We start from the raw sequence: 27,972 nt of genomic DNA, 5'->3' as shown, positions 1-27,972 counted from the left end.
AAACCTGTCAACAAGACATCCTCCTCAGTCGTCGTCCTCCACATATCGCGGGCCGCTAGCACCAGGCGTCTCCGGGGGCGCAGCTGGCGTAGGCGCGCCGTAGTAACCACTCGCCGCTGGCGTCGGGGCACCTGCAGCTGGAGTGGGCGCAGAGTCCGCCCCCCAGCCGCCGCCTTGCCATCCAGCGCCCGGCGTAGGAGCACTGGCTGCAGGAGTCGGGGCCGAGTAGGCCCCAGGAGTCGGCGCTCCAAAGGCGCCGGGGGTGGGAGCGCCTAGAGCACCACCAGGAGTAGGCGCGTCGTACGCACCTGCACCAGCACCGGGTGTGTAGCCCCATGTGTCGTTGCCGCTGGCGCCGGGCGTGGGAGCAGATGCACCCCAAGCAGGCGTCTTGGAGCCCGAGGCCCAGCTGTCGCCGCCGCCGTAGGCAGGAGTTCGCGAGCCCGCGCCAAAGGCGTCGCCGGGCGCGGGAGTTCTGGCACCAGACTGCCAAGCGGGCGTGCGAGACCCGGCACCGTACGCTGTACGACTACCGTCGTAAGGGTTCACTGTTCTTGACCCATCAGCCCAAGCAGGCGTGCGCGAGCCAGAGTAATCCTGGCCCTTCCAGGCGGGCGTCCGACCACCCGAGGCAGCCGGTGTACGCGAGCCCCATGCGGGAACGCGGTCACCACTAGCACCGCCAGCAGCCGGGGTGCGGGATCCTCCTTGCCAGCTGGGCACTCTGTCACCACGGCCACCGCCAGGTGCGCCCCTGCCTCTGCCATTGATGTCGATGGAGACACCACTCGTCTTGTCCTTGAAGTTGAGCGAGTCTCGCGGCACCGTGACAATCTTGCTCTTGGTGTGCAGTTCAACACGGCAATGAGTGTCTGTCGAGTCCTTTACAATACCCAGCAGTCCTTTGTAGGCACCCTTCTTGATAATAACAGTCTGGTTGATGGCCTTGTCGCGACCAAACATCTTGACAGGGGCGATGGGCTTGTTTTCGGAGCCATTCTTGTGGATCTTGAGGGCAGGGTTCATCGTGCTGAGATCAGGGCCTGTGGAAGCGGCATTGACACGGCCGCCCTTGGCAGCCACGGTGTTGACCAAGCTGGACTTGGTAACGAAGACGCCTGCATTTTCATTCGTGTCGTTGGTGTGCAAAAAGACGTATGAGCGATGGATGTGAATGATCTTGCCCTGTCTCTGTTGCCCGGTGTACTCCTTGACAACATCGTCGAGTCGTATCTCAGATCCTTCACGATCAGCAGCAACGGCCGTCTTTCTCTTGTCAATCTTGTTGGAAATCGCTGACGGCATGACCTGTCTCGTGTCGCCAAACTGATCGAGCACGACCATTGAATCGCGGTCGACCTTAACAATGCAACCGACAGTAGTCATATCAAGCTGAACAAGGTCGTGTAGCGAGTACTGACCCAATGATCCCTGTCCGCCAATGTCACTTGCCTCGCGAAGATCCTTGCTAAAGACAGTCACTTCTTTGTTGGTGTGATCTGTCAGCAGCGTTACCCTGTCTTCCGAAATCTTGACGACAGTTCCGACTTCGTCCTGGAACCTGCTACCACCAATGACCTTGACGTGGTCACCGACCTTGAAGCGCTTGCGCAAGCCCTTGGTCGGAACCTCAATCGTCTGACCGGCGAGGTCACCCTCAGTAACGACCATGGTAACAATATCGCCCTGCACATTCGTGGCCTTGCCCACAACGCCCTTCTGCTCGCCCGAATAGACTTCAATAACATCGCCAGGCAGGTATGTGACTTTGGTGTTGCTATCTTTAAGACTAGCAGCAAGGGCCTTCAAATCCAGGTTCTCTGTACCGTCTTCGGCACCCGAGGCAAACCGCGTGACCTCTTCAAGCGTAGGGTTCACATCGGTAAGCAAGAGCGCCTGGATCTTGACATCTTTGACTTGAAACCCGTTTTCGAACTCGTCACCATTGTATGTCCAGGTATTTGTGGTGGGGTTACCCTGAATAAAGCGAGGATGGCGCTTGCGCGCCTCAACTTCACTGAACAGACGCTGAGGGGGCTTCGGACCAGCACCTCCGAAGGCTCGCTTTCTCTTTCCATCTTGTGTCACGTTGCCGAGAGAGTCATCGCGCATACCGTAATCAAGTCGGGGGATGAAACGGATACGAGCTTCCAGACCGTTTTCCGTCACAGCCAGGACCTGAGCAAGGTCGCCACTGTGCTTGAGCGGGCGGCGGATTCGGCACCACGCGCCAGGCTCCAAGGTAGGGGTCTTCACCACGCGTAGAAGCTCGGGCATATCTTTGATGTCGACAAGAGTCATTTTGTTTCGCGGGTAGATGTTCAGGACGCCGTCGAGGGCAACAAGAATATCCGTCTGGCGTTGGGCCTCAACGTAGACGATGCCCTTCATGACAGAGGTCGTGCCACCCCGCTCAAAGGCTGCCGTAATAGCGAGCTCGCCCTTGGTTCCCATACGCTCTTCGATGCGCTTCATAATGGAAAAGACCACCTCGCGCTCCTTGCCTTCCTTACATCGCACGGCCCAGATACCTGGATCGTCAACACTAGGGAGAAGCAGACGCTTGGGGACAACAGCAGATTCGCCAGTGCCCTTTCCAGAGCGGTACTTGGCATAACGCTGTCGGTAGAGTTCGGCTTGCTTTTCGGCGTCCAAGCTCGATTCCATGTCGCGGCGACGGTCGAGCTCTCTATGGCGGCGATCATCGTTGAGTCGCGCGGTATCGGCAAGGTCGTCGGGATGTTCGTTGTCGATGAAGTCTCCTATCTCTTCGTCTTCCTTCTCGTCATCCTCAGCCTCGTCTTCGTCGTCAACCTCAGCTTCGATATCGAGGAAAGCATTTCGTCGGTCGCGACGACGCTTTCTGCGATGACCCTTTGCGCATCGTTAGCAAAAAATAGACGCATCAGTCATGGCAATAACCATACTCTTTGCACGTCGTCCTCATCATCGTCGTCCTCTTCCTCCTCCTCTTCATCATCATCATCGTGCTTGCCCTTGCCACCTTGATCTTCCTCCTCCTCCTCCTCCTCCTCCTCTTCCTCGTCATCATCTACCTGTTTCGGACGCGCAGGTGACGTGTTCTCATCTTCGTCTTCATCGTCCTCACGAACGGGGGTCTTGCGGCGCTTCTCCTCTCTGGGCTGTGCCGACTCCTCGTCAGACAGGTCAGCGGGCGCAGGGTTGAAGTCCTCCTCATCTGACGAGTCATCGAATCGAGGGTCGTTGGATGCCATGATTAAAACAACGGCCGGCAGAGTCTCCCTCGAAAAATTTCGATGCCAGAGACTTTGTGCAGGAAGCTGAGATTAAAATGGCGGTGCACCTCGAGGTGTGTGACTCTGGCATGTCAAGAGCAAGAATGCTGGATAGCGCTACGACGATGAAATGCGCGCGGCGGCTAATTATCGGGCGTCGCACGGCGACCCTTGCGCAGTAAGGTGGTGCGCGCAATCACCTTCAACTACAATTGAGGAATTCTAAAAGAAAATACGGAAAATGTACTCAACATTTTCTAAAGAATGATTAATTGAACGTGACTCCAAAATGAAGCCTCCAACAAAAATGAATCAAGGCTGATTCACCGTTTTGGCGGGTGCATTGCGCCCAAAGGGCCAAAACCTCGGCCTCTGCGGCCTCTACCTACATAATCCGTTCCTACTTACCGACCGTTGCCGAAACGCTGACGAGCAATCGCGCATCAGCCACTGCAATCATTCTACGCGGATTTTTTGTAACATCAATGTCAAGATGAAAGCTATCGTGATAGACAAGTTCTGCGACACGTTGGATCAAGTTCGTGTATCCGAGGTCCCTACCCCAGAAGCGACTGGTGACAATGTTCTCATCAGAGTTCGGGGTGTCGGCGTCAATTATGTTGATACTTTATACGTGAGTTCTCTCCTGGGTGCGTTGATGTTATTACACTTACTAACAAGATAACACAGGCTTGTGGAAAACACCAAAACAACAAAAGACATGTCACTCCCCCATTCGTGCTCGGGCTTGAGTTTGCCGGCACCGTAATCGCCGCGCCGACCGGCTGTGAGTTTCAAAAAGGCGACGCCGTCTTTGGCGACCATGCCGGCACGTACGCGGAAGTCATCTCCATCCCCCAGGACCAAATCACCTCACTGCTGCGCGTCCCCGAGGGCTGGCCCGTCGAGGCCACCGCAGGACTCGCCGCCACGCTGCCCGTGTCCTACGACGGGCTCATCTCCGCGGGCCGCCTGCGCGCTGGCGAGACCGTCCTCGTCCACGCGGCCGCAGGCGGTCTCGGCACCATGGCCTGCCAGATCGCCGCGGCCAAGGGCTGCCACGTCATTGGCACTGCCGGCTCGGATGACAAGTGCGCCTACGCCAAGGGCTATGGCGCGAACGAGTGCATCAATTACTCTACGGATAAGGAGTGGTGGAAAAGGATCAATGAAATTACGGGAGGGAAAGGCGTGGATGTGGTGTTTGACCCGGTCGGCCTGGTCGAGCCCAGCCTCAAGTGTGTGGCCTCGAAGGCTCGCGTTGTTGTGGTGGGCTTTGCAGGGTCGGATGGCAACTTTGAAAAGATTGCCATGAATCGCATTCTGTTGAAGCAAGTGGAGCTCATTGGATACGTATGTTTATTCGTCCATTCTCTCGTCGGGCGAATTTGTTTGCTAATGTGTATCTTTAGCGGTTTGGGCAGTCGTTGAGAGAAAACCCCGCCAAAAGAGAGGAGGTCTGGGAGCAGCTCTACCCGATGCTCGAGTACCTGAGCGTCAAACCCACTCTATCCGCAATGTACGAGGGACTGGAGAGTGTACCGCGGGCGTTAAAGGACATATCAGAGCGCAGAATCTTTGGCAAAGCAGTGGTGCGACCCGCGACGGGCGGGAATGTCTCTCGCTTGTAACGTTCCCGGTTATGCATGAGCGCGCGTTGTGGATGTATGTTTTATGTATTGAAAATCCAATGACCTACAACTCCCTATATATGTTTCCCCATGAGCACCGGGGCGTGAAAAGAGGTCGTTTACCCAGCTCTCCACCGTTTTCTGCTTGCTGTCGTGATCAACGCAACGTGCAATTTACGAGCCAGCTTCTTGAATGCCAAACAAAAGAAAGGACATGACAAATGTTTCCGTAGTAACACGAAATCTTCTCCGAAAGTCAAGTCTAGAAAGCCACTCTGTGTTGTTAGGTTGCAGTAGCCGAGTACATACAAAAGCTGACTGCGTCGGTCGAGGGCAGTGCGTTAGTTGAGGCGTGCACCCCAGATGCCTCGTCCAGCACTCACACCCAGCCATTCGCCGTAGTCGTGGCCTTGCAGGTGTGGCGTCCAACCCAAGTTGCCTACTTCATATTCACATTCCAAGCTAGCAACAGGGCTTCGCGTATTCTCCTGCGACCCGTTCGCGGGGACCATGGAAGAGCCTGAGTTGATGAGGTCCCAAATCAGAACCTGACAGTCGTCACCGCCAGAAGCCAGAGTGCCACGTCGGAGAGGAGACCACTCCAGGCAGTTGATTGACCCGGTATGGCCTTGCAGCTCGAGAAGGGCCTGGCCAGGCTGCCGTACGTCAAGGACGCGAATAATATTGGAGTCCTGGGCAAATGTAGCCAGGAGATGGGTATCGTGTGGAGATGTGGCAAGACGCAGCAGAGGAGGAGGGTTGGCCATAGTTTGCTGGGCTTGAGTAGGACTGGTGCGCCCTGAGCCATCAACTGTTTCATGTTAGCGCTGTACTCCAATAACACTGCAGTCAAGGTGCCTTACGTCGGTCGTCCTTTCCAGTAGGCTCATAGATGATGGTTGAGTGCTCAAGACTGCGGAGATCAAACATGCGCACACTGCCGTCTTGGCCGCAGCTGACAAAAACATCGACGCTGTTGGCGCAAAATCTTACATCGTAAACTTCTTTGTCGTGCGCAATTAGCTGCGTCTTGGCCGTCAATGAGGGAATATCCCAAATTGTGCAAGTGGTGTCGATGCTAGAGGTAATGATGAGGCTAGGAGAAACGGTATTCCAGTCGAGAGATGTTAGAGGAGCGGTGTGGTCAGGCGTCTTTGAGTTTGATAACAGCGCAAGAGGGGTCAGTTTGGCGGTGGCAGGATCTCGTGGACCACTGCGAGTAATGTTATTACCAGGGTTCGATGGCGTCTCGGATGGTAGGGACCAAAGTCGCAAATGATCGCCCGAGGTGGCCAAAAGATCTGTCGACTGTTTCTGCGAGGACGGCGGCTCCCAGAGGAGACGGGTTACGGGGTACGAGTGTGTAGCTTCAGCAAGCTTTGTGAATTCGAGGCTGTATTTGGAAGCGCCAGGTGTGTAGACATCTTGTGGCGTAGGGACAACGTGGGAATCGAGAATTTGAATCTAGGCTGGTTAACTTGGCGGTCACGTCAAGCAGACGGCTGTGCGTACAAAGTTGTGTCCATCCTCAAGGTAGCTGCCGACAGCAATCTTGCCGGCACCATTGCCCTGGGGTCTCCATTTGCACCAATCAAAGGCATACACCGCCCATGGTGCGAGATAGTTGCTGGGGCCAGGTTGGGTGTTTACGACGTCGTAGCTCATGCCGCTGGGGGAGCTATCTGACATGCTCGAGTCGGCGCGGGGACGAATGTCGGCCAGGCCCAATGGCGTGTTGGAGATGTTGCGCTGGGAGCCGGGAGGGCCATACTTGTTGGCATCGGGCGTCGAGGCAAACTGCGACGCGGAGCCGCCGGGCGTGGTCGGCGTATAGGCATGGTACGAGGAGGACGAGGCAGCATCGTAGCCGGCGGCGGGGCTGGAGCGCGAGTAGCTATGGGACAGGCTCAGCGGAGGCTTGCCGACGGGGGGGAATTCCTGCATCGGAGACTGCTGCTGGGAATGAGGCTGCTGCGCGAGGCCGTGCTGGGACGGCATTGAGGGATGCATGCCGGGCAGCTGGGGAGTGGTGTTGGACGACATTGGATGATGCCGCGATGCCATGCCACCAGGTTGCAGGACGTTGGGAACGGCGGAGATGCTGGCGCTGGCGCTGGCACTCGCTGAAGAGAGACGCGGAGGCGGCGCAGACGACGGCGGCGGCGCGTGGTCAAACTTGAACTGGGGAGGATAGTCGCGAAGAGGAGGAACCGACATTTGCGAGCCCGCACCTGCGGCCATATGCAGCTCGTCGTGGGAGCCATCGTAGCGCCCCATGGCGGGCTGTGGCCGCGCTGAAGGGACGTGCTGTGATTGGCTCATTGGATGGTGGGCAGACGGGGAAAGCGTTCCAGTAGAAGCACCTAAGGTGAGATTGTGAGCGGTACCTAGCTAGCGAGGCAATGGCGCCTGTAATTGGAGGTCAGCGCTATCTATCGAGCCCCTTCTCCAGTGGCAGAGCGACTCAAGAAGGCGTGCTCTCAATCTTAAAAACTCCTGCAGCCTGGCCAGCCCGAGTGTGGCGGATGCTGGAAATGCGGGTGAGCGGCAGCCTTTGTTTGCTGAGATGAAGTTCTGGCGAAGGGGGTGCCGACTTTGATGGCAATTGAAACTTGATGGATGGGGCTTTGCTTTGGGCAAAAATGAAAGCTGGTCCTTGTCCTTGGTCTGGTCTGGTCCTCTTCTACCTGACTTGTACTCCGTACTGGTATCTGATCATCTTCCTTGGTACGTACCTACCTATTGGCGGGCGGGTAGTGGGCAGTGCTAAACAAAGAAATATAGCGCCCGTGCTGCTGCCATGTCTGCTGTGGCAACGGTTCTCTCGCTTGCTGCAGAGGTATCTTTTACCGCAAATGGCGCCTGGCCGGTACTTGGCTAGCGCTCCTGACCGCATGCATGTGCCGCTTGGCCAGTAATTAGGTAGGTACCTACTCAAGTATTCAAACAGCACCAGAGCTGTGTCTTTGCCTGACTCCAGGCGAAAAGGTGATTCGCAAAATAAATGCGCTTCAGCTATGAAAAGAATGTCGGATTACTATTTAGATATTTCTCACCTTAATCAGTCTGCAACTTAACTGCATTTGTCTAGTTTTCTCTTCAATGTAGCCTATACTCACATAGCTTACTTCGGACATAGAGCTCAGCTTATTAGCAGGCACCTCTGGCGGCGGCGGGCACATGCTCCTCCCCACTCCCGTAACTGCCCTCGTGAACACCTCTGCCCATCTGCCACGACGCGACATTGTGTCCTAACTTGCCTGTGTTTTGTTTTCCTACACTCCATTCTTCTACTGATGGACTAATGCCATAAATCCTGCGACCGAGCCTGTTTCGTGCGCAGTGCCCCGTTAACAAGCACCCGACATGTCCAACCCGTCCATCTTGGACCGTATATCCAGCCCTACATTGCGATCCCCTATACTGGCCGCCTTTCGCAGTCCTCCAGCGCGATCGCCGACGGAATATCAACTCCACGAGCTAGAGCCGAAACCAGAATACCCCGAGATGTCGCGAGACTACACTCACGACAATTCGCGCCATCTTGGGCAGTCCTTCAGGGACAAGTCGGCAGATGGCTGGAGCCACGATGCGCCGAGTTCGGCAGGCTCCTCTTCGGCGCCTAAACGACGAGCAATGTTCCATGGACCACCCCCTCCTATTTCTGGCTCGATCATGAAAAGCAGTCGATCAAAAGGGAGCTCCGATGGTGGCCGATCTCAAGGCATAGTCGCCGCCAGTACAGCCCAGTTGGGCAGCCTTCTATTTCAACCGCCTCGCCAACAGAGCCAAATACGACCAGACTCGGCATGGCGTGCTTTTGGTCGCCGGGAACGAGCCATCGAGCAAGAAATACAACAGTTGCTGGATCTCCAGGCTACTGGACTAATTGCTGGCAGCGGCAGATTACCAGACGACGGGGACGACTACAGTGGCACTGGTAGCAGCACGCCCACAGGAACCTTTTACTCAACAGCAACATCAAAGTCGAGAATGCTCAACTCGCTGCACGTGCCGGCACGGGCCAATAGGGACGGCAATGTCATTCCAGTACGACAACCGACTGGCGGTAAACCCCTCGGCCTCAGATCTGCCAGAGCCGGCCTTCGCAAAGCCATGGCAGCACTGGTAGAGCTCAAGCAAGAAGAGGATGCGTATGTCGATGCAGCACTATCAGAACGAAAAAAGGCTCTCGTCCATCTCTCACGATTATCAGTGAAACGGAATGGCGTCAACACCGAGCTCCACGAACTTGAAGAGGACGAGGATGAACCTCTGGGCAAAGAGATTCGAGAGCTTGGATCGAAATATAAATCTCTGACACAGGAAATTAGGCAGATGGAAGAAAAACTCATGACGATGCGAAATCAGCGCAAATTTGTCAGAGAAAAGTTGGAGGATGTTCAAAATCGACGTGATGCGGGCCTAAGTGGTTATCGAGGTGCGCTCAAGGATATTGACGCCGAGCTTCAATCAATAATGATGCACCCGACCATCCAGCCACTCGACCCGGAAGTTTTCTCTTCGTCCAGCCTTGCCGGACACGATGCTAGAAACTCCGGTGGCATGGAATTCCTAGGCCTCATTCCCGAACGACGAACTCCGGCTATGGCCAAATCCTGGTGGGAGAATGAGCTTGATGTACTCGACAAGCGCAGACGACAAATCAGTAAAGAAAGGCAGGCTTTAGAAGAAGGCAGTGCCGTATGGCGTGAGGTGACAACCCTTGTCACGAGCTTCGAATCGAGCCTGCGGCATCTCATGAAAACTGGTGTGCCGCAGGCCTCTCCATCAGCCAAAGGCAAAGAAAAGGTGCCTACACAAGAGAGCCTCGTTAAAGATCAGCTGGTAAAGATGGACGATGTTGTCACACAGCTGGAAGGGTGTCTGGATCAGGCCGAGTCCGAGGGCTGGAACTTGCTCGTATGCGCCGTTGGAGCGGAGCTGGAAGCATTTCGCGAAGCTCAGGATATGCTCAAGAGCTTTGTGGACGGTGATGCTCCGTCGGAACCTGATGCATCCCAGAACAAGGAAAGCCTAGAATCGCGGCAGGCAAGCCAGGCCACAGATGAGAGTGACAATGAAGTTCCATCGGACCTACTTTTGTCGACCTCGGAGGCGTCTAATAAAGAACAAGATGGACCGCAAGACGAGGGCACTACCACGGTCGATTTTAGAAGAGCTGATAGCGAGAATGACGTACCGCCCGAATTCTTGGCCGAGCTGGAGAAGGAGGAATAGTGTATCAAAGAGATCGTTTCATGACCATGTACGAAATTATTTTCAATTAGCGATTTAGCATTTAGTCGAATCTTATATATATATATGTATGTGCATCCATATATGTCGAATTTGTCTCCCATCTACAAGCGCAGCACCGATGAAGCAGCCCCGCGTGCTAGACACGCATTGGAGACTCATAAGCACGTTTGTAGATGCGTGAATACAATAAAACTCCTTGTCGCATAAATAGTTCCAAAACTTTGCGTACAGGTGGTAAAGTAAGTTTCCCAAAACGCCAGAATAACAATATACCATGGCACACGACCGCCAAAACCAGGCATGTCCCGGTTCTCCCCGCAAAACAACGCCCGGACAGATGAGCGAGTATCTTGTGCGGCGAACGGCCGTGGTAAATGTGCGTTGAGTAGCGAGAGTTCGGCCCGTCATCATGGCAGGTGTATCAGAAAAAGGTTCCCCTCTTACGTCGTCGTCGTCAACGTTCTATCGCGTGCGCTCAAAGAAGCTGCTCGAGCCGGCAATGGCAACGGACTGATCCATGACCCATTCGCCTAGGCCGAGATACTTGTTGATCCACTTGTTGGCCTCCTTGTTCTCGCCAGCGACCTTGTCCGTCTTGAAGCTGTCGACGCTGTCTCGTTAGCACAGGCTCCGGTCATTTTGTGACCGATTTACCCGACCGCTCGGGGGGTTTCGGTTTTGGGGTTTCGGTTCACTCACGTCAGGCCGGTCGATCGCTTCATGCCCGCGAGAAATGCAGAGACTGGGGTTGGGGACGACGGGTTAGAATTTCTGCGCTCGGTAGTCCGCGAGAGTTGCACTTACTGAGGACCGCGTCAAAGGCATAGTGTGTCAATCGTCCGACCTTTGACCATAATCCGAACGTCAGTAGGTTGAGGAGCTGCAAGAGAAGGAGAATCGTCTTAGACAACAGCTCCAAAGAAACCAAATTGGTTGCGTGAACAGGTCATTTAAAGCAAGAAAAGGTAGGAAGCAGCGTTCTCCCAAGAAATGTGTCCCGAGCTGCACAGAATGCGCCCGTCCCTGCGATGCGATCGCAAGCTAAGCTCGGGCGGGACAACCGTGAGAGACGCGGGGGAGAGCTGCCACGAGGGGGTGCGGGGAGTGTGTCAACTTACGACCATCTTTGCAGTTTATGAAGTTCTGGGTGTAGAGTCGGGTTATATCGATTCGGCTCGCGGAAAAGCTGTAGCAGATGCGTTCGAGTTGAGAGAGTGTGACGATGGTGGTTGCGTGGGCAACCTGGGTCAGGCGGAGTCCAAGCTACCCCGGGCGCCGCCAGTGACAGGCGGCCGAGAGAGTGGCGCGGGTGGGCAGCTGAGCTTGCTTTGGTGAGGGACTCACGTGCGCGTTATGGCCGGGCTGTGGCTCGTGGTGTGGCACAGCAGGCACAGTATTGTAGAGATAACAAGTATACAATTGAAAGACTTGTTTCCTGCGCTGGTTGAAAGCATGATACGATGTTATTCTTCGACTTTTGATTTTTCGGTTTTTTCTCATTTCTCAGTTTTCCTCTTTCGAAGTTTTTCAAAGGGGTGAGCCAAGTAATGTGGCCTGCAACGCATACACGAATGGTAAAAGTGAGCATCGCCATGCAAAAAACGTCGTGCTTGACAATAGGGCATTAGGGAGAGTAGCTACAGATAGGAAAACAATGTCAGGAACAAGCCTGAATAGATGGCTCGGCCTGTTGTCTAGCTGTCATCATCAGCGTTAGCCTCCTAATCCGAAAGATGGGTGGCCGGAACGAAGCAGACGCCACAAAACTTTCAACTATGTGCAATTATTCATCGAGCATATCTTTATGTATTTTTGCTAGCTAAGTTCTTTTGCATACTTTAGGTTGTATGTAGCACCGAAACTGTAAATTATGTACGCTGTTATGTTCCCGGGTAGCATGTGTGAACAATAGCCTGATGCCAGTAAGTCAGCAGTTTGTTCGGGCTCTTTTAAAGGGCTTCTAGCCGTTACCACTGAACCCTTGGTGGTACTTCCTTCTTTGACCGAAAGTGCTTTTATTTTCTTGCTGCAGATCTACACGCCGCACATAATGCATCGAGTCGCACCACAAGTTCTCCTGCACCCGCAGCAACCCTGCAGGATCATGCATTCAGCTTTTCAGCTGGGATCTGAGCTGAGACAATTCAATAATCAACATCAAACTTTCACTGCCATCTAGTCCAAGAAGGAATTACTACTAAATGCCTTCGTTTTGCGTCCGTTGAACAGCGCCTGACCTCCTTCCCGAACACTTCAGGTGCAGCGACTCCCAGCGCGCCAAAATCAGGCACCTGCACACGATGGCAGCCGAACAGGCGCTCACCTTGCGGAAGCCCGATCGGAAAGATGACAGAGTCGATGACGCAACAACAAACCCGAATGTTGAAAGACAAATAGCGATGCCAGTTCTCCAAGAGGAAGAAATTGCAACAACGTCAAAGTGGGAAATTTGGTCTTGGTATGCTTACTATGTCGGAGCAAACGGCATCGGCCCTTTCAACTTTGCACCGACCGCTTTTCAGAACCTCTTGTCCCAAGCAGCAACCGCCTCGGGACCGAATACAGGCTCTCTCACCTTTGCAGGGCGAGAGCGCGACATAAACAGCACCGTGCTGCTCTGCAATGGCCTGTCGTTTGGCATACAAACAGCCCTGTTCCTCGTTATCGGCGCTTACGCTGACTTTGGAACTGGGCGGCGTTGGCTTCTACTAGGGACCTCGATTCTAGCCTACGCCGTGGGATTTGCGTGGATCGGCGTCCACGACGCTGGCCAGTGGAAGATTGCAGCGGCCCTCTACATGGCCGGTTCCATCACGTACCAGCTCACGACGGCGTACTGGATCGCCGCCTTCCCGTCCCTCGCCCGAAATACGCAATACCTGAAGGATTCCCGAAGCGAGTACAGCAGCGGTGCAATCAGCTACGAAGAGCTCAGCCGCCGCGACGAGCTCGAACGCAGCAGGCTCAGCAATGTCGCGTTTTGGGCGCAGTCCGTCGTCGAGCTATTTCTGCTGGCAATCATCATAGGCATCATGTTTGGTATCAAGAATGGCGCGGCAAATGATAATAACTGGGCCTTGTCGGTGTTGATCACATTTGCTACCGCGTACTGGGTTGTGCTGTCGATTCCGTGGTTCTTTGTCGAAAAAACTCGCCCGGGCTTGGAGATACCGCCGGGTAAGAATATTTTCACTGTTGGGGTCTGGCAGCTCTATGAAGCTTTCACGCAAATATGGAAGCTGAAACAAAGCCTGATCTTTCTTGTCGGCTATTTCTTGCTCGGCGACGCTCTAAACACGACCGTCACGCTCGTCGCCACGCTACAAAACGAAATCGTCAACTTCAACACCTTACAGCTCACCTACCTGCTGATGGCTAACATTGCCGCTCAAGCTGTTGGTATAAGCGCATTTTGGTTTGTCCAAAAACGGTATAATTTGCGACCAAAGACCATGTTTTGCGTAATTATGGTGGCCGTCATTTTACTAGATGCCTGGGGCATGGTGGGCAACTGGACCACAAACTTTGGCGGGTTCCAGACCGTACCCGAAATTTGGGCATATCAGGTATTTTACGGCCTGTTCGTCTGTCCTTGGTACAGCTATGCACAGATTATGATCAGTTCTGTCACCCCAAGAGGGTACGAATATCTTTTCTTTTCGGTGTTTAGTGTCATTGGGAAGGCATCCAGTCTGACTGGGCCTTTGATCAGCAGCGCCATCATCGATGCAACACCAGGCGCAGGAGCAAAGAGCAACAGAACGCCATTTTATTTCTTATTCGCTCTCAGTCTTGTTAGTGCGCTGGGCCTGTTTTTGTTTCTGGACCTGGATCAGAGTGCGAAAGAGCAAAGCGATTTTCTCGAGGAGAAGGCCGCTCGTGCTTATGGCGTCTGTGGTGAAGGGGGCAAACAAGACTATGCGAAGAGGGATTAGTGGTGTATTAGAAACACATAAGAAACATGAACTTTTGGTTCTCTATTGATATCTAGATCGCGGTCCCGACTCTACCTGGTAATCGTATAGCACATAGAAGGATGGCAGCAGATCCGAAGAGCACCCCAGTAACCAAGAACGGCAGCCCCAGCCAATCTGTGCCCCATTTCAAACCTTGTCTGAACGACGCTGATAGAAGCGGCCCAGCTATAACAGCCCCGAAAGCCTCAAACATGCCTATGGTGGTGTACATGACATCTGTATGGTCCTTGTCGATGACCGACGCCAGCAAGCTCCGTGCCAGCATTGGATACGCGTAACTGAACGTAAACAGCCCAAGGCCGGCAGTCATAAAAGGGATATTGCTAGAGACACCAATAGAGAAGGCCCCAGTTGACGCAAAGAAGACACTGAAGCGTGCGAGAAGTAAGTCGGTTCTCTGTGTAGGCAGCCCCTTCACTTGGATGAGAAACTGGGTTGTTGATGGAAGAATGACCGCAAGAAGACCAAATGTAAGAAACCAGTGGATCGATAGCAACAAAGAAGCCTTTTTCGCGAGCCGTTAGTATCTAGTTTTAGGGCATTGAAAACAGTGCATATTATTCCAAGGACACTCCGAGGGAAAGAAGAGAAGAAAACTCACGTCTGACCACGACCATCCGTATCGTTTGGTGACATACTGCAGAAGAATATCTGGCGCGGAGCGGCCCAGTGTAGTCGTAAGCAAGGTAGACAAAAGCGAAATTGATACAAGATTTCCACGTGTAAACCAGATGACAGCTTCTAGGACCTGCTTCAGCTGCCCACGAAGCGTTGGTGGCGCTCCATGACTCGCAGTGCCTTCCACAGAAAGACTTTTGTAGTTGTCTGTTTTTACTGGGAGCGAAAAAGCCGTGAGCGTGGCGATTGCCGCAAAAGATACGCCAGAATAAATGCACATCCATGCGCTCATACGCATCAGGACAAAGGCCAGTAGACCACCCACTACTTGGCTGCCAATGGTTGTGGCGTTCATGTAGAAGAACGTGGTTGATCTATTGGTATTAGTCTGGTTTGCAGTGGACCATTTTCTTGAATCACCTTTGACTTTCGTCAACAGCATCACTTAGTAAAGCAAAGCTCATGCCCGTGAACACGGGCACGCCTCCTCCAACGAACGAGAAAGCAGACGATAGCCACACGAGCCGTGGCGAGAAGACGGCCGGGAAAGAACCTGTGGCCGGGGTCAGTACCAGGAACAATAATACTATTCGACGAAGCGATTAGGAAAAAGATTCCAATATACAAATAAAAATGACGAATCCAGCTGCTAGCGTGCCGCCCAATACGGACAATGCTAGAATAAACTGCCTTCCGCACCTCTTTGCGGCTAGGCCATACAGCATCGCCGTGAGGAGCCCTGGGATCACGTCAAACGTAAGCTGCCAGCCACGGATGAAAGACAGCTCTCTTTGGACATTTTCATCCTTGCAGCGCGGATCTGTACCATTTGAAAGATCGGAAAAGGTGCGGTGGCAGATGATGCTTTCTAAAATCTGGTTGAGCGGAATCGTGACGAGGACATTACTTATTTCCATGCAAATGCTGAGAAAGAAGCATCTAATAATGATTGGATATGATTTGACTTTATTCGACCTGTTGTCGAGGACCGGTGAGATGAGGCGTTCGCGTTCGTCCTGAGCGGCTGAGCCAGAGCAATGACGCTCAGAATGCTCCTCACCCCCCGCCATTCTCTGCCAAGGAGAATAATGCAAGAAAAACTCGGAAGAAATTCGCAGAAAATAAGTAAAAAAATCTCGCGCACCCAGGCAGATTAAGAAAGCTAGGACTCGGTAAAAGAGACGGGCAACCAAAGTACCGGAGAGATTTGCTGCCACACCCAGCCGTGAATATGCTACAGCGGGTGTGACGCAAACGCAAACAACACCATACCTGCAACAACACAGCACGTGTACAGGCTGCATCATCACCTGCTATAGGTGCCCAACGGGCGCGCCACTGAGCGGAAAATGGGAATCATGTGCATCTCCAAAGCAGGAAATAACATGCTGCGACCGTCGCGAAATCTTCTCGCACAGTGACGATCGTTGCCGCTCCAGCCGGCATTGCATCTGCATAGTGCAGAGGGGTCTCCTGCAAGGCCTGTTCTATATTTCAGCCAGCCATGGCGGCGACGCCACACGGGATTTTCCTTTTACTGATCTATTATCCGAAACATTTAGGGGTCTTTTTGTCTGCAGCTGATGAGCCCGCTCTGATGATACATCTGCCGGGACTTTTTTGGGGGCTTTGCAACCGGACCATCGCAGTTTCTTATTCAATGCCCTTGGAGCGTATACATTTATTCCAAAAGGTCGGCTAGTATGTATAGCAATGCAGGCCCTTCGTTGTATCCATCACCTGATGGACTAGCACGTCTTTCGTAAAGCCGTCAAACAGAAGTTGATCACTTAGCTCTGCGGCCCCCGTGGAATTGTACATGTGCTGTCCCAGGTATTGCTCCAGCCGATCTTGAGGTCTTTGCCGCTGCCACGTCCACCATAGGCGATCTAGACTTACATGATGCAAAAAGAACAGAGGATCTGGCGATTTCGGTCAGTGAGAGCAAAGGGAAATGCTCGACCATTTTTTTCGGGCCAGGTTTTATACTCACCGTTGGCCGCTGTCATGGCTTTAAAGTCTCCGTTGATTGAGTTATGAAGTGTATTGTGTAGATCCCTCTCGACCCGACGCAAGAAGCTTGAATAGTTGCTTTGCCTCAGAATGTCGCCCATATTCTCCGGGCTGAATTTGTCACCGGAAAGGCGACCCGCGGTTGTTCCATCGCTGAATCCTCTGGACAGGCAATGCTCGGTGAATGTGTGGTTGTAAATGATAGGTCGCAAGTCCGCGAAAGGGCCGTCAACTACACAACGGCCTTTGCCGACCGTCTCTGCGCCGTGAGGGTCCCCGTCGCCACCGAACCCTGTGCTGTTATCCCATATAGAGGAACGCGTGAGGTCCATCCAGTCCAATGACCAGTCCCAGTATCTACAAAGACGTTAAATTTTCCGAATAAAAAAAAGTATTGCTTCGCAAAACGCACGGCATTAGCCCTCGGTAGCTGCAGTGATGCTGCAGCTTTGACTCAATGACAGCCAATACGTGCCGATGCCACGGTAAGAAGCAGGCAGAGCGATGGCCTGCAAAAGGAAGTGCACAAAGAGTTAGCATGTCTCTCCCGTAGTGTGCTACGACTTTGTGCGACTTGTTGACTCACATAAGTTTCCTACTCCTCCATGCAGGATTGCAATATCATCATATATTGTCCGGTTCGGCTTCCAAAAAGATTGAGTGCCAGCTATACACTTTATTGCTTGCACAAAGTCATCGCGCTCTTTGGCTGTGAGTGACCGCCACTCGCGACGAATGGGCGGATCGGTGCAAAAATTTGACACCGGGCTAACAAGGTCAACTTTCGCAACCAGGAAAAAAACTGCGATTAGTCCGACCGTAGTGAAGGAGGATAGTATTGCCAATGACCATTTTATTCGCGATGACGCATGCCTACTTTGCTTATCAGACGCCGACCTCGAGTTCTCCAGTACCGCATATTTTGGCTCGCTTGTAGATTGCAGCCACCGCATTGTGAGTAAGATTGTTTACTTCAGTAAGCGAAGATCAAACTGGCCTCGAACAAACCCAAGTTATTCTGCAATCGCAACAGAAACGTGCCGATCGAGTGTGCTGGCTACCGAACTGGCTTGAACCTCTTTCACAAGCTTTGGCGCCGGGATCTCGGTAGTAATTGTCTTTTAGGGGGCTGGCTACCGCACTTATCTGCCAAACGGTATTCAGGCGCGCCACCCAGGACGGAAATAGAGAGGTTTTCGAGATTAGATATATCGAGGTCTAGACGTACCTGTCGTGCGCTGCGCCAGCGCCAAACCTCATCAATTTTGGCGCTGCGCCTATCGACCATGCGCCAACCTGCTCCATGATGCTGCAGCAGTCACCTTATCAGCAAACATATCATGAAATTTTCATCCGTTGGAAGATCCTGTAGAAATTTACTCACGCGTTCTCGGACAACACCATGGAGGACTACAGAGACAGCCGCAGCTCAACTGCCCAGGAATCAGACGTGGATATTCCGCTGGAGGAGAAGGAATCACTCCTGAGTCGCGTCATGGTACAGAGAGGAAAATCTTCTAGGCCTGTATTGAAGGGTATCTTGTTTGGTTTGCTCATCGCAGTTTTGGCTGTGTCCAATGTGATCCTCGGTGCGGTAGTTCTGGGTCAACAGCAGAACAGCCACAAGTCCTCTGGCAAGACGCATGCCACACTTGGGCACCCTCCCCACCACCCCCACGAACACGACAAGAAGATACCAGTGCCGCTCGGTGGTTTGCCTCATGTTGACGCACATCCAGACTGGCTACCGCCAGAAGAGTGGCGCACTGAAGTGTTCCGCCTACATCAGATCTATGGAGAAGAACCGGTCGGCACGGCAAAGGAAGCCTGGCTCTCTATGATCCCAAGTAAGTAGAATTCTGCCAATGTTCGCCAATCGTGATTAGAGCTTGCTAAATTTGGACGCAATCCGTTATTACAGAGGGAAAAGGGTTCATTGTGGTGAAGAATGACACCGAGCTCTCCAACATGCCTGGACTTCGCCGCCCGGCCCAGCAGCAGAAGGCTTGTGTGGCAATATTTCATCAAATGCATTGTCTGGTGAGTGATTATATAATTCGAAACTCCCAAATTACATGAAACAAGAGCCTTATGCAGTTCCGACACAGTACATTACCTACAAGGCATACTGGAACGCTCGCGCTGGCGACGACGATGAAATCCCACCCGAGCACCTCATTCACTGCTGGGACTACTTGAGACAGAGCATCATGTGCGCTGGTGACACGTCTTTGGAATGGGTTAATGAAGAGGAGACTTTTCAGACGTCAGGCTGGGGCTTTCAGCATACTTGCAAGAATTTTGATGCAATATTCGAGTGGACGGAGACGAACCGCTTCACGGAGAAGGTGGAAATTGACTAGTAGCGTTACAATAAATTAATCAGATACTTTCTTCGGACTTACAGCACGAATTACCAGAAAGACAAGTTGATTCCCCTCGTCGCGATCCTGAAGATAAGAAATGTAACAGCGAGCCTCAACAGCCAGCGCGTTACGGTATAGAGGCGCCCCGCAGCTGTTGGCATTTCTTGTGCATCGAGACAGTCTCGCAACAAGATAAATGGCAGGAAAACTAATTTTTGAACGAGCAAAAATGCCTTGAGTAGAATTGCAAGAAGCTATCGATATAGATTTTTAGAATCAATGACTAGGTAGCTCGAGTGACGAAGTATTGTAAATTCACGATTCTGTTGTCGACTAGACTATTCAAGCTCGGCGAAACAGCGCCCAATTTGTCATTGATACAGCGTTTGAAATCACTCCGGACCGATGGTATAGTCTTCAACAGACTTGGCGCGCTTCTCGGGGCCGATGGTGTAATCCTCGACGGATTTGGCACGTCTCTCAGGTCCGATGGTATAGTCTTCAACAGACTTGGCGCGCTTCTCGGGGCCGATGGTGTAATCCTCAACAGACTTGCCACGTTTCTCTGGTCCAATAGTGTAGTCTTCGACAGACTTGCCACGCTTCTCAGGTTCGATGGTGTAATCCTCGACAGACTTGGCACGTCTCTCCGGACCAATGGTGTAGTCCTCAACGCTCTTGCCCTTTGATAATGACATTAGAAAAACCTCAGTTGAAGACGAAAATATTGAGCCGAGGTACGTACAGGCGTAGGCACGGCGCTGGACAAGGCCGCAAGACTTGCAAGAACAAAGGTAGCGGAAAACTTCATGATGTTTGCGAAGACTGAGTCTCTTGATACGATCTGGAAGCTGGGGATGGTTACTTCTGACAGAATGCCCTGCCATATGTATTATAGTTCTATGCCCACGACTGTATCCATATTTGGCGACGGACTCTTGCGCAATAGCATTCAGCGAGCTTGGACAGCTGATGTCAATTTTCACGGCGCCTCCAACCAGCGCCTACGATTTCTATAGGTGCGCCTAGATAGAAAGATCCACACACATTTAGACTGCCCAATTAAGCTATTGCACTCGGAACATATCTCAGGAACCGACACCCCCAATGCTCGATGCCATGTTACAAGCGTGGTGGCTGGACAGGCGCGGCGAGAAACTTGAACACAAATGAATTGCATGTGCAACTTGCCAGGGATAGTCAAAATTGCAACAGAATCCTATCACACAAAAATAAAACTGAGATTGGCCTTTTTATACACTTCTCTCCAGTCGCACGGCACGCTTGAAGTATTCGGTGCGTGTCTGTCAATCTCTTTCCAACACTCCTCAACACCGCTTCTACACCCGCGAAGTATACCTGTCCCGGCATCTAGAAGCGGCAAGTTTGCCACAATGGCTTGAAAGACTGGGCGTTGAGAGCGCAGAGCGAGACTGGCCGTGGTACTGTAAGCCCACGCTAAATATTTTAAGTTGTTTGCGGCTGACAGCATCTCCCACGAGGGAAGTATTTGGCAGATGTTTTGATGAATCTCGGGTACGCCGGTCAAAGCCCCAGAAACGACCGTGTTAAGGTATATTATTGCTGCATGACCGAAAACACGGGCTCGTATGGCACGATCCGGGGATGGCTGATTGTCGTCCGACTTGCTCGAGCAATCTGATGGGCTGCTACTGTGACTTGGTAGTTTTCGCATCTCGCGTTCTAGGGCTGCTTCAATCTTGCAAGATCTGTGGACAAGATCTCGGACGCTGAGAGTACCGTCGGATAATTGATAGCGCTTGCTTATTTCCAATGATGTTATGTCCATGATATTACTCAGAGCCCATGCACCGCAGCCTGTGACTTCTCTGAGCACTGAAGAAAAAGCGTCTTCGGCAAGTAAAAGTCGGTACTTTGCTTCTGCGTCGGGTATTCGAATCTCTGCGGCGGCGCATAAAATGTCGTTCCAAACAAATGTCGCTGTGAAGAACACGGCTGCGGTACTCTCCATACTCGAGGGTAGAGGCGAAGGAGTAGCATTGTATGGATCCAAAGATGTTTCGTAATTGATACAAAAGTCTTTCAAATTTCCGTTGGGCTGGTTGAGACGTAGAAACTCCAGTGTAGGTGCAAGGAAGGACTCCTCTTTCGCAAGAAATCCCGACACGCCCCTGAGATACGATTGACAGCTTTGCATGTTGTTCGCGAGAGCCTGCAGATGACATGTCAGCTTCATCATCGGGGGAAAAAGAGTGCTGCTGAAATGAAGGTGACACCGACTTCCAGCAGGGCCAGATGCACGCCGCAGACGATGGCTTCTCCATGCACCCCGCGCGGGCTCATAGACATGGAGTCGAAAAATCGGGTGGCCAGGTCGCGATGTCGCCGGTACTTATCAAACGCCAGTTTTCTAGAGCCAGAAGTCGCGGATGCGTTCAAGTGTGAAAAATAGGCGCTCATGCTGAGGGAGGCGTTGAAAAAGGTGGGCGACCGGAGCAACAAACATAACAGCCAATTCTTTTGTGGCGTTGAAGGGCAACTGTGTAATAAATATTGCCGACCAAAGCTAGTCTCAAGAAAAATCATGAGAAGTGATATATCGGATTCGGAGGCTTTTATACCAAAGTGACTTTGACTCGGCACAGGCACAAGTCCAGCGTGATTGAAGTCGGACTGATTGCTCAGTGTTTGAGGTGGGAGAATCGGCAGCAAAGGCGCCGGGGTATAGCTGGGCTCATTGATACAGAAATCGGTATCATAAGCAAACGATAAGTCTGAGGTCATTCTCTCGAATTGTGACTCGGTAAAATAGCCAAAGTCGGTGTCAGCTCCTGCCTGTGGCGACGAGTAAGACATTGCCAAATCTGTCTGGGTTGCGGAGCAGGGAACTCCGACAACGTCTGAAGCCAAACTTGACGCGGCTGTCGAGTCTAGACTGCCAATAGAGGAGACCGAAACTGTTCTTTGTTTCTTGGCATGCAGGCGGAGCTTTCTGGCTTCTTCTTTTTCCAAGTCACCTCTGTCTTTCCACGTTGGACGAGGTCCGTACCCATGGCAGAGAACGCCGAATTCATGGCAGTTGGTGCAAGGAGGGCCGTCTTCGATGCACTTTTTCTTGCGGAGACGACAAGTCCAGCATCCCGTTTTGCTGCGTTGCCTGGCGGACATATCGCGTTCAAGGGGGCTGAGACAATGCTTCTGTGCCGAGACACTCTGTCCTACTTTCTCTCACACTGCAGAGAAGAATGCAAATTGATGGATATAGAGAATAGTTATCCATTTATGCGACAAGATGCCAGGTTGACGACTACTGCTACTTTCGACCCTGCAGTCCAATACCAGTGGCAGGTTTTATCTGGAAACTATTATCTGGAATGACGAACTCGTTGCTAATAGGCATTATTTATGACAATCGTGAGGAGCAGTGCAGATGGCTTGCATCACAAGCGGTAGCATACATGAGACTAGCGTGCAGCGGTTTGGCTCGCCGCCTCACATGTGATGATACACTACGCGGGGTATTATCGAAGGAGCCCAGAATATTCGGAATGAAAGTAATGCAAACAATGATATTGGAAAAAAGATCCTAGAAGTTTGAAAAAAGAACGGTTGTATAATGCAAAAAGAGTCTGGAAGGCAAAATATAGTCTTGTGGCAGAATCATCACATCGGCAGGGCCCATTCGAAGTGAGGCTCGGTAGACGGGAAGTCTTGCGAAGGACGACCGTGTGTACGTAAAGTCGCACCAAAGGTGAGAGTGGCAATAGTATTATTTGAGTGGCGGCCTCTAGTGCCAATTTGCACAGCTGAAAACGGAAGGTACTGTCTGACTATCCCGTACCTACTCTGTGTGAAAGACTCGTAATGCCGTAGGCCGATCCGCGGAGCAAAAGTCGCGATTAGTCTATTTTCTCGATGTAGGTCTCATAATCCTCCTCTGGTTATCTATATTCCTCTAGAATTGATGCCACCCGATGCCTTGATTGCATAATGTGATGCAGAAGGTCTCATGACGTGGCGTTGCATGCTGCAAATGCAGATGCAGATGCAAGCAGATGAAGGTGCAGCAAAGCTTACCTGGTGTAAACGGGGCGGTGTCTGCCAGGTCATGTGTAGACCCGAATCGCGCGGCGCGATATTTCCACTGTACAAGATTTTCATCCGCAGTGCGATTTAGAAGCTACATTTCTCAGACGACGCCTAATTTTGTGCTCGCAGCCGTGGGCATTGAAAGCAGCGGCAAATCAAGTCTGCATCTGGCCTTCGCAACAGTCCACACTGGCAGATCAAAGGAGTACACCAAAGCAGACGTTATCTCATTTTACCATGACTCTAAAGTCTCGATCTCCTGGGCAAGGCGGACTTGATATGAACGGCCAAGGAGTCGTGGCGTTCTCACAACCGGTCGAAGCGACTCAATGGCTACACAATTTCATTCGCGAATTGGACGCAAAGAAGCCCAGTTACCTTGCCAGGTATCATCCTGCAGTCCTTCAACTGAAAGAGCTGATTGAAAGCAAAGCGCAGCTTCGCATGTGGGCATCAGCGATGTTTGAAGAAGTACCGAACAAGGTTCCCTATAACAACATCAATGGGACGGAGCCACCAAAGAGTGATGTGAGGGGATATGAGCACATGATTGAGCTATTCAATGTCATTGTTGCTGAGGTCGCCCCAACATATACGATTTCAGTCAAGGGTTTGGGGCTCATGGGTCTCCCTTTCCAGGCCATCCTAGACTGGCCCATGGGAACACCCAGCGGCCACGCCTTTTTCCTTGACGCTCAGGTTAACGCAAGGATCAAGAAAATACTTGATACCTGGAGAGATGATGTTCTCAAGACGACAAAGTCTCGAAGCGTCATCACAACAGCTCCAGGCCACTGGCTGTGTCCAGCAGCGCTGACTGCGATTGAGAAGGACACCAACCTAGACCCCAACCGGTGGTATTCGTTTCAGCAGCTTTTTGAATGCGACCCTCATGCTGACCCGATATATTGGGGGTTCAAGTCATGGGATAGCTTTTTCGCTCGTCGATTCAGAGATATTGATAGGCTGCGCCCCATCGGCTTTCCTGACCAGTCGGCGTGGGTTATTAACTCGTGCGAATCGATGCCAGTGGCCATCAAGTCTGACGTCAAAGAGGTCGACAAGTTCTGGCTAAAAGAGGTAGATTACTCGGTTTCTGAAATGTTGAATCATCATGAATGGGCCAAACACTTTGTGGGCGGTACCGTGCACCAGTCGGTGCTGCGAACAACGTCTTACCACCGCTGGAGTGCACCCGTGTCCGGCAGGGTCGTCCACGCTGCGGTCATTGGCGGTACATATTTCTCGGAGCGATCGACAAACGGACTGGATAGCGACCCTCCGTTTCCACCAACGTACAATCTAGTATACATGAGCCACCTCGCGACGCGGGCTCTCATCTTTATCCAGGGAGATGACCCTATAGGCCTGATGTGTTTTGTCGCTATTGGCATCGCCGACGTGTCTACATGCGAGATTAGCCCGAAGTTCACCAAGAACTTGCCGCAGCGTATCACTAAGGGAGAAGAGCTTGGTACGTTTCGGTACGGTGGCTCGAGTCAATGCCTTTTATTCCGCAGAGGTCTAAAGCTAGCTTTTACGGAGTGTGCACTACCTGGAAACCGGAAAAAGAGTCTTGCGGTTCGCAGTCCCCTGGCGTTGGCCTACGAATAGTAGCAATAGAACATTCAGATAATAAAATCTCCTATAAGCTGATTGATGCATGGCTATACAGACGCACAGGGTAGAGCTAATGGTGCTCCTGCGGAAAAGGCTATAGGCGCAGAGCTCATGCATGATGGCGCCTAGGCCACAGCTGACCTGCTGGTACGCCTGCCGCATGCATTATATGGGAATTTAGGCGCGCCAATAATAATCGTACTATGGGTATCGATACTTTCAAGTTTGGGTGAGATCTCTCCCCGCCCTTCGAACTACTCGCCTTCCTGTCATATCGATGGTATAAGGTATCTGTGTTCTCAGTCTTGCTGATAGAAACGTCCAACCGCGGTCACTTGACCTTTCATAATTAAATACTAACATACGAAACTGCTGGCAGCGACAAGATTTATCAATTTGCTTCCCCGAAGCCTCTCAATACGAGAAAGCGACAACAACATACCGCTGCCAGCATGGAGTCTCCAGTACCGATCCACGTTATCGAGTCGGACTACTCCGACCAGTATCAGGAAGCGATGCTCACAAACTACGAGGATCCACCTGAGGTATGGGAGAAAGTTTTGGGGGAGACATTGTCGTTCAACGGCGGCCTGTTCTCCCAAAAAGAGCTCGCTGCCGGTCCCCAGCCTGGACCCGTTGGTGCCTCTGAGTTCCGGGGCATCAATCGGCAGCTCGAACTGGCTGGGCTACTGGATTCATCAGGCGTAGTGCAGACGCAAGCGCGACCACTGCAGCGAATCATGGATTTGGGCTGTGGCTGGGGAGTGCTCACACAGCATCTGGCCAAGACGTTCCCCGACTGCCCGCGCATCGACGCTGCCAACCTCAGCGTGCCGCAGCTGCAGTATTGCGCAGACAAGCTGCCACCGGACCTTCAGCACAGGGTGAATCTATACCGATGCAACGTGCAAAACGTGGACGAGCTGCCTGACCTTGCAGTGCCTTATGACTTTGTGTTTGTCCGCGGCGTGTGGTTCCATTGCTTGCCCGCTGTCTTTGAGGCGTCTGTGGCACGAGTGGCACAGCGGATGGCCCCGGGTGGGATACTGTTGCTGTCAGATCCTCTATACGCAGAGCAGCCGGGCTCGTCCTCCTCTTCGCCAGACAAGACTCCCGAAGCAACCGACGGCGTAGGCACAGAGGACCACAAGACACCGGCGTACTACACGTCTGTCCTACGCAAGAATGGCTTTCAGATAAGAGACATGCGGGTGCTGCCTTCCAACGCCGAGCTTGTCCACTGGTTCCTCACGTTGAAGCTCAATATCCAGAAGAACTTTCCAGAGTACCCAAACGGAGTTTCGGAAGCGGTCAGGGATTTGCACGACTTTGCGGAGAGCTTCACGAATAAAGTCACTGCGGGTCAGGTTTCGATGTATAGCGTCGTAGCCCGAAGGGTTGAGGCCTGAAGAAGCTGGTAATAGTATTTGTTCTTGGCATTAAGCCACTTTTACATCATGCTACAGTCTATGCGCGGCAAATCTGCCCAAGTAGAATGCTTCAAGAGTGGCTTGGTGCTTACTTCAGCGCTTTCCTGCCGTGTTGTTATTGTGAGGTAGCTGAATCGCAAATTACATAATCAGATGGCACTATCAATAAGTAACAAGTTGAGACAAATCGATGTTATTTTCGTAATCAATGCGAGCAAAGGCCCATGGGACCGGCCCGTATTGTTGGCGCTCTCTCGCTACAAGGGTGCCCTGCGGGTGCGGCAGGCAGCCTCCTTTTGTCATTGTCGAAATTTTAACTTTTCCACTAGCGCGGCATAACTATCGAGCAAACTCGTGTAGTCGTGAGAATAGAGCGCATCTATTCTTCGGAATATTGTACCCGTATAAGTTCCCGGACGATGGCGCATCATGTAGAGCAGCTGTGGCGGGGAAGGTTGCAAGTGCCTCGCGCAAAGACTCAAGAGGTCTAGGATTGTAGGCGAGCAATCAGGACTCGCGGTTCTCGGGGCAAGTAAAGACGCTTGGCGAGCGGTGCAGCAGATAGCATGGGCCCATTACAGGCATTGGAGGGGTCCGATCTCAGATCACACGGGCTGGACGGACAGTCAACAGAGTTTGAAAGGAAGTGAAGATAAGTTTTTTTTCCTCTTTTTTTTTTGTTCTTCAAGAAATCTCTCTGGACAATCGAGGTCGGTCAGCGCTCAGATCTCAAGGTACAGCTTGCTATTAATTTTCCTGTCTTTTTTTTTTTTTTTTTTTTTTTTTTTTTTTTTTTTTTTTTTGCCGCAGTGACACTACCATGGCATGGCATGCGTGGTGCCTTGGCCCTGCTGCCACGAGTAATATTACGAATCTTGTTACAAAATGGAGGATCTCAGGACCCAGAGTTCACGGCCATCTCACGAGTAGAGAAGCCCACCAGGGTTGGAAATCTAATTGCCCCAGATGTGGCTCGTCTTTCGGCGAATATGGGTACCTGGGGTGAGCGACAAGGAGCAAAACAATGGGAAATGCAACAATCGCATCGACTAATAGACAGCCCCTGTCTGTAAAGTGGCCAGTGTCAAGCGTGAAATTGTTGAGGGATATACTCAAACATGGCGCGGTGCTGAGTGAGACTAGCGGGCCGATGCTCCGGTGCAAGGAGGCGGCAGGTCCGGCGCCGCACACCGGCAGTGTGGATGATGCCAGCCAGCCTATTGTAGCGTCGCAGATAAGGACGACGGTCTCTGCAGGGACCGGTCCGACTGGATGTTGAAGAAATAGCGCAAGGCGCGGGAGGTGGCTGGTTGTGCTGGGCGGGTGAGGTTTTTATGTCTTGTGGCAGAGGCAGCCCTTGAGGCGGTCCGTGTTGAAAAAACTGTCAGACAAGAGCCTTCAACCTGCCAGCAGCGCTGATGAAGTATAGCAAGACAACAAAGAGCAAGGTTTGTTGACGTCAGGGGCGCATGGGAGGCTGACCACCAGCGTGCGAGTGTATTTACATGTACTGCGTATTACTCGCGGGATACTAAGCACCGAGATGCAGGAGTTTCTTCTAGTGCCCGGGCCACGGACGCCTAGTTTCTCACCTAGCCCAGCCGTGTCGTCGTCCGAAGCCAGCTCGCCAGCACACCGTACCCATGAGAAACGGCCTGCTTTGCCCAGTAAATCTCTGTCTTGCTGGCTGGTCGCCATCTTCAAGGCGCAAAGATAAGGAAAAACCA

General features: G+C 52.2%; 15 protein-coding genes across 17 annotated transcripts; 8 read left to right on the top strand and 7 right to left on the bottom strand.

The window, feature by feature from the left end:
• Positions 1-24: 24 nt before the first annotated feature.
• Positions 25-3,236, bottom strand: LMH87_005355 (uncharacterized protein; the record flags this gene model as incomplete). The annotated part of the gene is made up of 2 exons (XM_056203059.1): positions 25-2,874; positions 2,928-3,236. 2 exons carry the CDS (start codon positions 3,234-3,236, stop codon positions 25-27), a joined length of 3,159 nt encoding a protein of 1,052 aa, XP_056058555.1.
• Positions 3,237-3,750: 514 nt separating this feature from the next.
• On the top strand, positions 3,751-4,888 carry LMH87_005354 (uncharacterized protein; the record flags this gene model as incomplete). Its single annotated transcript, XM_056203058.1, has 3 exons — positions 3,751-3,891; positions 3,948-4,610; positions 4,670-4,888. The coding sequence occupies 3 exons, from the start codon at positions 3,751-3,753 to the stop codon at positions 4,886-4,888; spliced, it is 1,023 nt and encodes a 340-aa protein (XP_056058554.1).
• Positions 4,889-5,229: 341 nt separating this feature from the next.
• Positions 5,230-7,210, bottom strand: LMH87_005353 (uncharacterized protein; the record flags this gene model as incomplete). The annotated part of the gene is made up of 3 exons (XM_056203056.1): positions 5,230-5,699; positions 5,752-6,352; positions 6,401-7,210. 3 exons carry the CDS (start codon positions 7,208-7,210, stop codon positions 5,230-5,232), a joined length of 1,881 nt encoding a protein of 626 aa, XP_056058553.1.
• A 320-nt stretch (positions 7,211-7,530) lies between these two features.
• Positions 7,531-7,806, top strand: LMH87_005352 (uncharacterized protein; the record flags this gene model as incomplete). Its single annotated transcript, XM_056203055.1, has 2 exons — positions 7,531-7,615; positions 7,673-7,806. The coding sequence occupies 2 exons, from the start codon at positions 7,531-7,533 to the stop codon at positions 7,804-7,806; spliced, it is 219 nt and encodes a 72-aa protein (XP_056058552.1).
• A 448-nt stretch (positions 7,807-8,254) lies between these two features.
• Positions 8,255-10,129, top strand: LMH87_005351 (uncharacterized protein; the record flags this gene model as incomplete). Its single annotated transcript, XM_056203054.1, has 2 exons — positions 8,255-8,733; positions 8,794-10,129. The coding sequence occupies 2 exons, from the start codon at positions 8,255-8,257 to the stop codon at positions 10,127-10,129; spliced, it is 1,815 nt and encodes a 604-aa protein (XP_056058551.1).
• A 483-nt stretch (positions 10,130-10,612) lies between these two features.
• LMH87_005350 (uncharacterized protein) lies at positions 10,613-11,274 on the bottom strand (the record flags this gene model as incomplete). Of its 3 annotated transcripts, none has more annotated exons than XM_056203051.1 (4): positions 10,613-10,751; positions 10,850-10,892; positions 10,955-11,030; positions 11,269-11,274. In XM_056203051.1, the coding sequence occupies 4 exons, from the start codon at positions 11,272-11,274 to the stop codon at positions 10,613-10,615; spliced, it is 264 nt and encodes an 87-aa protein (XP_056058548.1). The 3 variants fall into 3 exon arrangements, with proteins under 3 accessions (XP_056058548.1, XP_056058549.1, XP_056058550.1); XM_056203052.1 differs by having other exon boundaries at positions 10,613-10,760; positions 10,955-10,994; XM_056203053.1 differs by having other exon boundaries at positions 10,955-10,994.
• A 1,176-nt stretch (positions 11,275-12,450) lies between these two features.
• Positions 12,451-14,085, top strand: LMH87_005349 (uncharacterized protein; the record flags this gene model as incomplete). Its single annotated transcript, XM_056203050.1, has 2 exons — positions 12,451-13,327; positions 13,544-14,085. 2 exons carry the CDS (start codon positions 12,451-12,453, stop codon positions 14,083-14,085), a joined length of 1,419 nt encoding a protein of 472 aa, XP_056058547.1.
• A 52-nt stretch (positions 14,086-14,137) lies between these two features.
• On the bottom strand, positions 14,138-15,662 carry LMH87_005348 (uncharacterized protein; the record flags this gene model as incomplete). Its single annotated transcript, XM_056203049.1, has 5 exons — positions 14,138-14,632; positions 14,729-15,119; positions 15,166-15,298; positions 15,371-15,484; positions 15,572-15,662. The coding sequence occupies 5 exons, from the start codon at positions 15,660-15,662 to the stop codon at positions 14,138-14,140; spliced, it is 1,224 nt and encodes a 407-aa protein (XP_056058546.1).
• A 781-nt stretch (positions 15,663-16,443) lies between these two features.
• Positions 16,444-17,175, bottom strand: LMH87_005347 (uncharacterized protein; the record flags this gene model as incomplete). The annotated part of the gene is made up of 3 exons (XM_056203048.1): positions 16,444-16,667; positions 16,739-17,115; positions 17,171-17,175. 3 exons carry the CDS (start codon positions 17,173-17,175, stop codon positions 16,444-16,446), a joined length of 606 nt encoding a protein of 201 aa, XP_056058545.1.
• Positions 17,176-17,262: 87 nt separating this feature from the next.
• LMH87_005346 (uncharacterized protein) lies at positions 17,263-17,946 on the top strand (the record flags this gene model as incomplete). Its single annotated transcript, XM_056203047.1, has 4 exons — positions 17,263-17,290; positions 17,370-17,469; positions 17,553-17,712; positions 17,884-17,946. 4 exons carry the CDS (start codon positions 17,263-17,265, stop codon positions 17,944-17,946), a joined length of 351 nt encoding a protein of 116 aa, XP_056058544.1.
• Positions 17,947-18,160: 214 nt separating this feature from the next.
• On the top strand, positions 18,161-19,121 carry LMH87_005345 (uncharacterized protein; the record flags this gene model as incomplete). The annotated part of the gene is made up of 3 exons (XM_056203046.1): positions 18,161-18,605; positions 18,680-18,798; positions 18,867-19,121. The coding sequence occupies 3 exons, from the start codon at positions 18,161-18,163 to the stop codon at positions 19,119-19,121; spliced, it is 819 nt and encodes a 272-aa protein (XP_056058543.1).
• Positions 19,122-19,516: 395 nt separating this feature from the next.
• On the bottom strand, positions 19,517-19,935 carry LMH87_005344 (uncharacterized protein; the record flags this gene model as incomplete). The annotated part of the gene is made up of 2 exons (XM_056203045.1): positions 19,517-19,807; positions 19,870-19,935. The coding sequence occupies 2 exons, from the start codon at positions 19,933-19,935 to the stop codon at positions 19,517-19,519; spliced, it is 357 nt and encodes a 118-aa protein (XP_056058542.1).
• Positions 19,936-20,828: 893 nt separating this feature from the next.
• LMH87_005343 (uncharacterized protein) lies at positions 20,829-21,566 on the bottom strand (the record flags this gene model as incomplete). The annotated part of the gene is made up of 3 exons (XM_056203043.1): positions 20,829-20,908; positions 20,958-21,318; positions 21,387-21,566. The coding sequence occupies 3 exons, from the start codon at positions 21,564-21,566 to the stop codon at positions 20,829-20,831; spliced, it is 621 nt and encodes a 206-aa protein (XP_056058541.1).
• Positions 21,567-23,639: 2,073 nt separating this feature from the next.
• Positions 23,640-24,944, top strand: LMH87_005342 (uncharacterized protein; the record flags this gene model as incomplete). The annotated part of the gene is made up of 2 exons (XM_056203042.1): positions 23,640-24,669; positions 24,871-24,944. The coding sequence occupies 2 exons, from the start codon at positions 23,640-23,642 to the stop codon at positions 24,942-24,944; spliced, it is 1,104 nt and encodes a 367-aa protein (XP_056058540.1).
• Positions 24,945-25,267: 323 nt separating this feature from the next.
• LMH87_005341 (uncharacterized protein) lies at positions 25,268-26,224 on the top strand (the record flags this gene model as incomplete). The annotated part of the gene is made up of 1 exon (XM_056203041.1): positions 25,268-26,224. One exon carries the CDS (start codon positions 25,268-25,270, stop codon positions 26,222-26,224), a length of 957 nt encoding a protein of 318 aa, XP_056058539.1.
• Between the last annotated feature and the right edge of the window lie 1,748 nt (positions 26,225-27,972).

The sequence above is a fragment of the Akanthomyces muscarius genome, chromosome 1 (assembly GCF_028009165.1).
Source record: "Akanthomyces muscarius strain Ve6 chromosome 1, whole genome shotgun sequence".
Classification (NCBI taxonomy): domain Eukaryota; kingdom Fungi; phylum Ascomycota; class Sordariomycetes; order Hypocreales; family Cordycipitaceae; genus Akanthomyces; species Akanthomyces muscarius.
This window is presented reverse-complemented; position numbering and strand designations above follow the sequence as displayed.